The 8818-nt window shown below is 38.4% G+C and overlaps 1 protein-coding gene and 1 long non-coding RNA gene across 4 annotated transcripts in view; one reads left to right on the forward strand and one right to left on the reverse strand.

Annotated features, from left to right (window-relative positions):
- LOC109824690 overlaps positions 1-3143 on the reverse strand; it is an 11070-nt gene extending 7927 nt beyond the window's left edge. Inside the window, exon 1 of the long non-coding RNA XR_002242734.1 lies at positions 2910-3143. This is a non-coding gene — a long non-coding RNA (uncharacterized LOC109824690). The remainder of the gene's footprint in view (positions 1-2909) is intronic.
- The window catches only part of LOC109823980 (protein MEI2-like 4), a 13465-nt gene continuing 8954 nt past the window's right edge, over positions 4308-8818 (forward strand). For 2 of the 3 annotated variants that reach the window (XM_020390461.1, XM_020390462.1), the window contains exons 1-6: positions 4309-4584; positions 5137-5328; positions 5410-5455; positions 6947-7294; positions 7459-7886; positions 8000-8158. In XM_020390461.1, coding sequence (XP_020246050.1) covers positions 5260-5328; positions 5410-5455; positions 6947-7294; positions 7459-7886; positions 8000-8158 — 1050 coding nt within the window. In that variant the 5' untranslated portion in view covers positions 4309-4584; positions 5137-5259. Of the gene's footprint in view, positions 4585-5136; positions 5329-5409; positions 5456-6946; positions 7295-7458; positions 7887-7999; positions 8159-8818 lie in introns of all 3 variants that reach the window. The other variant, XM_020390463.1, reaches the window with a different exon arrangement.

An 8818-nucleotide genomic window follows, 5' to 3' on the forward strand; every position in this document is an offset into this window, starting at 1 on the left:
GTTTGGTTTCCTTTGTTGGTGGCTGTTCTAAGCGTGTTTGAGTTGCAACCAAATCCTCATTGGAGAAAGTCCTAGTAGTCTCTAACAGTTTGAAGAAGTGTAAGATGGACAGAAAGGTGAAGGTGCTTCATTTTGATTTTGATGGGAGGTACAAGATGGACCTGTTTCTGTATTGGAGCCGAGCTCACGGTATTTCGAGACACTTTGTTGGAAAGGAAATCTTAAGGCAATCAGATAGGATGGCAAATTTGGAGAACCGTGCCTTGTTGGAGGAGGATCGATGTTTGTGGTCGAGCAATGGTCTGCAGAAGAGTTTCTGGACTGAAGGTTCGATATATTTGGGTCATCCTATTAAAGAGTTGTCAACTGCTATGATTGGAGGTAAAACTCTATTAGAAGATAGGTCTGATTATGTCACTTTGGATGAGGCTTCAATGAGAAAGTCAATTGACTCTCAGCAGGTGGAGAGTTTTGGACAGACCTTAGAGGTATCGCAGCTGGTGGAGATTGATGCTACACCACATTAGGTGAGGATTTTTCCACATAGTCTAGGTCATTTTGTATTGGTTGGGATTCTAGCTGAGGTGACACAGCGTGGGAGTCATTTGAATTCAGATGCAGATGATGAGTTGATAGATCCGAGTGCAGCTGGTGGATGTGGCTTGGATACGGCCATTGGTTCACCTCAGATGGAGATGTTTGAGACCATTGGAGGTGCTATCAGCCGCAGAGTTGATGATATTGGAGAAGGGTTGCGAACTCTTCTATTGGATTGAGGTCTTTGGAGGCCATTTGGGTGAACTACGTAAGGCTTGATTCCTTAGGCAAGAGGATACTTAGGCGGTCTTTATGATGCAGTCGATTTGGTGAGTAGACACCGATGTTTGGGTGAGTGTTCGTACTCCCGTTTGGATCTTGACTTGTTGTGGATGGAGTCCGTTGTCGTGAACTGTTTCACTTCGTACTGGACGCAACAAGTGAGACATTTGGTTTGTTTGGTGTCGGCTCAGTTTTGGAAAAACTTCACCGAGGTGGAGAATTGTGAATCACGTGGGGGGACCATGAATACAAATGGGATGCTTTTGTCCAGTGGAAGAAGATAGAGCCACGGTTTTTTGGACTAACCGTGTGGGATGCTTTTGTCCAGCGGGTTTTGTTGCACCCACGTGAGAAGATTTGGAGAATTGAAAACCGCGTGAAGAGGTGAAGATTCAGCGGACAAAAGAAGGCCCACCCGAAGACACAACAGATGTTTATAAAAACTCTTTCCTAGGGTTTTGTGCTCTTGTGTGCAAAGGAGCGTGAGCAGGAGGAGCACAGGGAACAGAAGAGCGGCGGCTTGAGAAAATAGCAGTGAGACTACGGGAGAAATTTTTTTTAAGCGATGGCTGCAAATTTGTGCAAAGGAAGAGACTTTGGCGGCTATTCACAGAAAAAGCAAAGTCCTTTTGCAACTGTTCTTTGATTTGTGCATCCCCTTTTGAGAGAGATATTTGTGTGAGAGGTTTGAGAGATTGTGTGAGGGTTTAGATTGAGCGATTATAAATCCTAATTATATTTTCTCCCTCTAGTAGTAGATCTCCCCCTTATTGCCCCGTGGACGTAGGCAGTTTTCCGAACCACGTAAAATTTATTTGTTTGAGTTTGTAACCATTGTAATAGTTTTTAGGATCCCTCGACAAGTCAGTCCTAGAACTTATGAGAGGAAGAGCCAATATCTCACTTTGTTGAGATATTCGCTTCAGATTCTTGTTTCCTTGGTAAGACGGGAATTTTTATTGATTTTTCTCTCTTATATATTGTACACTAAAAACTCTGCCGAAATTTCTGCTGTGCACAACAGTGAAAACTAACGTATTCTTATTCTCGAATAGATCTCCTTTTTGGGAGTGAAGTCATCGGGTCGTTTGAAATTATAACCAAGCTCAACAAACTCAGCTTGTGCGGTATTTATCCACTCCTCATTTTGAAACTCTTCTGACAATGGTTCTTCAGACTCCATATAATCATTGTTTACACAAAATTTATCCATCAAACGTGTGTCTTCATCGATTCTTCTAATTGCACACTACATGATATCAAGACGTTCCTCCTCTTCAGTATCTTTATAATCACCATCTGCATCCTCATCCTCTTCTGCAATAGAACCAACCAGTAAGTTATCCGTAACATGATCCAATGCATTGTGGAACATATCACTTGACGTTGCACATTTGGAAGGCCTGCTTAAATGTTTCCGTTGAGTCAATGTCATTGCACTTGAGTCATTTTCTAAGTGCACGACACTTGGCGATAAAATGAGTTTGCTCGAGTTATTTTCTAAGTCAAGCATGTTGGAGAGCTCTCCAAAGCATATAAAACTTGGGCAACACCAGATATAATTTTTTTAATGAACAACTTAATTGAGATTTGATTTTTCATAAGTTATATCATGTCACTTATTTCTTGATCATTGGTGATCTACAGCAATTGATCTTTTATCATTTATCGGACAATTACAAAAGACCTTAGTTGCATACTATGCATGATTAATTCTAGTAACTCTATATTTGCTCCATCATTCAATTGAAGTTGCAATTTCTAGATTACATGAATATTTTTCTAGTTACTCCCTCATATATAGTCATATTTATTCCAACACTCAGTTTTCCATTAAATAAGCAAATAACATGTATTCCGTTCATCATATTCAAATTATCTATATTATTTATAAGTTAAATTTTATATATCTTACTTCTAGTTAAATCATAGTAAAGACCCTCTATATCAAATTTAATCTATCAAAAGATTAACCAAATCCTATTGTTTATCAAAACCAGAAAAAATTATTCTAAATATAGAGTTATTTCCAAACTACATTTTTAACTAAAAGATGGTGAGAAAACTAAAAAAAAAATAGAAAATTATACCTTGATGAAGAGTTAAAATTCATTGGCGTTGGAGAGGTTAGACGGTGTCAGAGTTCAACAGTGCCGGAGTGAACTTTGAGAAGATCTCAATTTAGGTTTGGAGAGAATAAGAGAAAGAAAATTGAGGGAGAAAAGGATGATTTGGGAGAGAATGAATGGAATGGGAAAGAGAGATTGGGAAGAGAGTTGATCCTAATCGAGTTTTTTTGAGGGAGAGAAATTGGGAGAGAGCTGGTTAAGAGAAACGGTTGTGCCAAAATTTTTGGGCGTGGTTGGGGCTTTTATAGGCCCGATAAATACACGGGACCACTACTAGTCCCGTGTATTTATTGGGCAACAGAGAGGTGAGGTATCTGTTTACCCCCACGTGATCAGCAGTCCTATGGGTTTTGTAGTAGTGAACAGAAAATCAATGGGACTACTAGTCCCGTGAGTTTTCTGTTCAGTTTAGTAGAGGATTCACGATCACTAAACACACGAGACTACTAGTCCCGTGTGTTTCGTGACCCCACATTCAGCAGAATCGACCTCTTTTTGGCTAGTTCTTGGTGAGCTGGCCGGTTTCGTTAAATATTCAGACAAATGATCAGTTTCGTTAAATATTTATCAAAACGGTAGATTTTACTAAATATCTATAAAAATCCGCCTCTTTTAAAATTTCTCCATCGTAAAACTATCTTAATTGTGTTAAAAATACTAGTTGTAAAATCTAGAGCACCGATAGTTGGGGGAAAAAGGAAAGGAATAATATAGTAGTCATATGGAGTAATTACGAGCAATAATATAATCAGTATCTATCACAGACGACTTGCACTAAAGTATCTTATCTATATAATTCTTTGAAAAAGTTACTGTATTTTCTAACAAGAAAAAATATATAATATATCCACAATATTTTTTTATTTTTAATTTGCCATTCTTGAAATACCGAAGAGCATCTTTTAACTCATGTACATGCATATAAACAGTAAATTTTAAGAGATTCGGCATCTCGTTGAAAAGGACCTCTCCTCAAATTCAATCAGTCCTTCACGAGATCACCTACACCACCCAAAACAAAACACAGCACTCCTCTCCATTCACCTACCCCATCTCATCACCCAAAAAGGGTGGTCCCCACTTTCTTCAATGCGTCCTTATCCCACCCCCTCGAACTCCCCAAACTACCCCCAACCTCTTTTCAGCCGCGCGGTGCCTAGACCACGCCTCGTTGCATCCGGCGCAGCACGAGCCCCACGCAACGGTGACCACACCCCCGAATTCCGTCAAGTAATTATCCCAACCCCCAGGGGCAAATTCGTCAACCACGTCAAACCGCATTTCCCACCGAGCCTACTATTTAGTCAAGTAACTGCTTGAACTAACGTCGTTAGGGAATAAGTGAATCCGGTGCTCCGCTTACCGCCCTCACCTCATTTTCGCTGCCCTCTGAATAAATTAAACTAAACTATTAATCCCCTCGACCCGCCCTTTTCCCTTATTTTTCTCTCCTCTTTCATCACCGGCGAATTTTTCAGTACTCGCCGGCGAATAATTCAACTAGGGGGGGTGTAAAATGCAAAATCGAGATTGTTGAGGGGCGGACAGTGATGTTGCTTGCAATGCAAGGATAGGGTTTTGGACGATCGCGCAAGGCACGGATTTTGATGAGGAGATTTCTTCGACGGATCTCTTTGTAAGTATCCCTCTCTTAACTTGTCTTCAGCCGTAATTTATTCTTTTCGAGTTGCTTGATCGCCCTGTTGCTTTAAAATTCGCGCTCGGCCTGGTGATCTTGTCGTCTTTGTGAGGAATTCGAGCGATCTGAGTGAACTTTTTGGTCGTTTGAGCTTTGTCCTTTGGTGGATCGCGCGATCGGATTTGGATTGGGGTATTTTCTTGTGCTTTTGGTGTTTGTAGAGATTTTGAGAGTCTAAAGATCGGTTCTTTGTAGGGATTCAGCTCGAGAATTCGGTGTTTAGTCTCAAATTTAGAATTAAAATTGGGTTTTCTTTTCCTTTTGTTTTTTTTGGGTAGTTTATGGCCTTTCGGTGGCAAAGATTGATTACCTCTTTGTTTCTCAGTTGTCAAATCAGTGTGAATTATTCTACTTGGTGAAATTTTGCATCTTCCGCCTTCAAAATTTTAATAATCAGAAGATACTTGGCGAATAAGTCCTTTTTTTAATCTTAAATTAGTGTTTAGTGTTCTGTATTTGTTTGATCTTATGGAAGATTTCACTTGTCAGGAACCAAGTTGCTGAGCTGAAAGTTTGAGGATTGAACCGGGGTCATTTAAGGAAGGAAGAGAGAGGAGCACGTGAGGAAAGTTTGAATCTTACTGGGATTTCTGTGTCTGAAGAATTTGAAGGATGCCATTTGATGTCATGGATCAGCGGCAGTTATCTTTCTTCTCTGAAGAACTCCTGTTTCCCAATGAGGTAAGAATTCCCGTAATCTACTTAGGTGCATTTCTGAAATTTCTTGCTAAAGTTTTAATCTTTTCTTCTGTTTGTTCATAGAGACAAGTTGGGTTTTGGAAGCCAGAGTCCATGCCTGATCATCAAGGTGATTAATCCGCTCTATTAGTGTGTTTTCTTTGATCATCTTCTGTGTTTAGAGAAACTTGGTTTCTAGGATTAGACATAAACATGACTTTTGTCAGCTCTAGTAGTTAATTTTGAAAAATTTAGTGTTTATTAGGAGTTTTTTGTTGGATCATAAGACAGCTCAGTTGTAAAATAAATGCAAAGGAAAAAATAAAATTTTTTTTTGGTTACTTTCAGAAAGGTATTATTGGTGATCACAAGTCAGACTTTAGAATTAAGTGTTTTGAAAAAATGGAATATTGAAGTTCATGAATGATCTGTATAGGAGGAGTACAGGGGGAATGGTTTTAAAAGGTTTCTAAATAACTTATACTACAATTTGGTGCAATGTTTTGGTATCTAGGAGCTTTGTTTCTAAATATTGCAAGTTCTAAATTCAATGAATTTCCACTTGTTATGTAGGTCAATGTGGCAAGTAATATGAATTTACTGCAATTATCCTCTCATGTTTATCCATATGTGAACCGCTAATGTCAAGTTAGAACTCTGGTTTATGTCCTTCTCTCTGTGCAATGTACGAGGCTAGTTTGTATGGTCAGTACATTTCTGTAGAAGTGTATCTGAATGCTACATTTAGAGGCATATTGGTTTTATTTTGGCAATTTGAATGTTGTTCTGTCTCAATTCATGTATTTTCTTACACAATATTTTTAGATAAGGATTCAATTAAGGTGCTCATTATATCTTTGGAAGGAAGAGATAAGATGCAAGTAGTTTCTAGAATAACCCATGAAGTACAGCGAGTTTGTTTATCATCTTAATATAAACATATAATTTATTTTGGCAATTTGAATGTTGTTCTGTCTCAATTCATGGATTTTCTTACATAGTCTTTTTAGATAAGGATTCAATTAAGGTGCTCATTATATCTTTGGAAGGAAGAGATAAGATGCAAGTAGTGTCGAGAATAATCCATGAAGTACAGTGAGTTTCTTTATCATTTTAATGTAAACATATCATTTGCCTTCAGTCAATTACTCAATTTGACCTGTTAGACATGGGGTATGAATTGGCTCTAGTTGTGCTGATTTTGTTGGATGTTGGAGGCTTAGTTCTTCAGTGCAAGTCGATTACTAGTATGGAATATAACAATTGCTGGATTTTCTTGTGAGTATCGTTTGGGTAGGCTATTATTATTAGTACCATTTATTATTTCATGACCTATCAATAGGAGCTGGACTTTTGACTGCCCTTGGTATTATGGCAACAACAAAGCGTTTATCCCAAATATTTAGGGTCGGCTACTGAGTTCCCTTGGTATTGCACTTTTACAATAGAGTTATTTGCACTTCGGCATTCTTAATATAAGTTTTTTCATTCATAATGTCCGGTATTTTGTTTATACTTTATCTTTATTCCTGAATATTGTTTAGTTGAATACACATGTTTCTTTCTCTTTGTCTTATATAATGATCCAATTAATTATTGTATTCATGTTCTGCGGGAGCAGAGGGCATGTCTTTGATGTCAGGCGGTAAGTCAGTCTCTTCTTCTCCAATGGAAAAGCTGCGACCTATCGGGAAAAGTTCTGTGGAAGGCCCAAAACTCTTACAGCAGTATCTGCTTAAAGACCAAATGACCAAGTCTGGTCTGGAGCATCACTTGGTTGGAGCAGGGAAAAACACCAGCTCTTCAACGATTTCTTGGAGAGCCAACTCTCTGGATGCTGGGCTCCACTCTAACCTAAGGGTGCAACCCACATCTCTTGTCACAGAAGGGAACAGAGTTGATATGAACGGGTTCCAGTATGAGAACAGCCTTTTCTCAAGCTCTTTTTCGGAATTACTGAACAGAAAATGTGTGTGATTTCTTCTTCTCCTAGCCTTTTTTGGGGTACAAGAGTCTATTTCTGAGATGAAAGTTACAGTTTACTTTCTGTTAGTCCATTAAAATTCTGGTGTTTGTATCTATCTAATTGCTGTTTGTTTCCAAAAGCATTGACTTATTTCTTATTTTGTGCAGTGAAACTGTCATCAAACTTTGCCTCTCTTGGTCAGTCTGTTGATACCGCCAATTCCAATTTTGAGGAAGAAGAGCCTTTGGAGTCTTTGAAAGAAATTGAGGCTCAAACAATTGGGAACCTTCTCCCTGACGATGATGATCTACTTTCTGGGGTTGTTGATGATATTGGATGTACTTCTCGACCCAATTGTGGGGATGACATTGATGATGATATATTTTGCACTGGAGGGGGGATGGAACTAGAAGGAGATAATAATTGCATTAATGCTTCTGATCTTGTTAATGTGGATGGACTTAATGATTTAACGGGGAGATTAAATAACCCTTTTGCTGGAGAGCATCCATATGGAGAACACCCTTCAAGAACACTTTTTGTCAGAAACATCAATAGTAATGTTGAGGATGCTGAGCTGAAGATGCTGTTTGAGGTACAAATTTTTTGCCCTTCTATGATTCTTCTCTCATGATTCCATCGTGTATACGTTATCCAATAAAACTGATGCAGCCTTGTATTTATAATTTTCTTCTTTATCGTTTCCAGCAATATGGGGATATTCGTACCCTTTATACAGCCTGCAAACATCGTGGGTTTGTTATGATATCTTACTATGATATAAGAGCAGCACGAAATGCCATGAGATCACTGCAGAACAAGCCGTTGAGGCGTCGAAAGCTTGACATACATTTTTCTATTCCAAAGGTGACTGGTTTGTGCCCGTTCTTCAAGTTAACTTGCATGTGTAGAATTTCTCAAGATTTATTCTTGACCTTTTACTGAACTAGTTTTTGTCATCTCAACTTTAACATGCCATACGCAAATAATATTCCTTATGCTTGTAACAATTTCAATTATGTGTGTGGAAATGCTTGGGAAATACGAGGACAGTTAGTCAGATAAATTTAACCAATCTTGTAATAGATTCATAATCCAAAGTTCCAAACCTGTGTTACGTTGTGTATACAAACAGATATACCAGCCAAATAAAATTGAGGATTCCAAAGAAAGTACTTATATGAGGAAATGTCTGGCATGTCGCATCCAAGCTTATGCGTGCTATGACAATAATAGATGATGCCAAGAAACATGAAATACATGATTAATTCTGTGAAACACATCAAAGCATAATGTCTATGTAGAAGTATATCATTGATCTCATACTCCCATTTCTTAAATGTTCTGGAGTCTGTTGGCTAAACAATGAATTATATGGTGTTCCATACTTCTGGTCCAGCTTGTAGTATTTTTTGAACGGGACATTTTGCTGAACTTTATGTCTACACGCATGATGCAAATTTTAATTGAATTCAGTCATCAGGTTGTTGCAATGAGCAAGGTTTTCCTTTTGGGTTGATGGGGGTT

Source organism: Asparagus officinalis, chromosome 9 (genome assembly GCF_001876935.1).
Source record: "Asparagus officinalis chromosome 9, Aspof.V1, whole genome shotgun sequence".
NCBI classification, from domain to species: Eukaryota; Viridiplantae; Streptophyta; class Magnoliopsida; order Asparagales; family Asparagaceae; genus Asparagus; species Asparagus officinalis.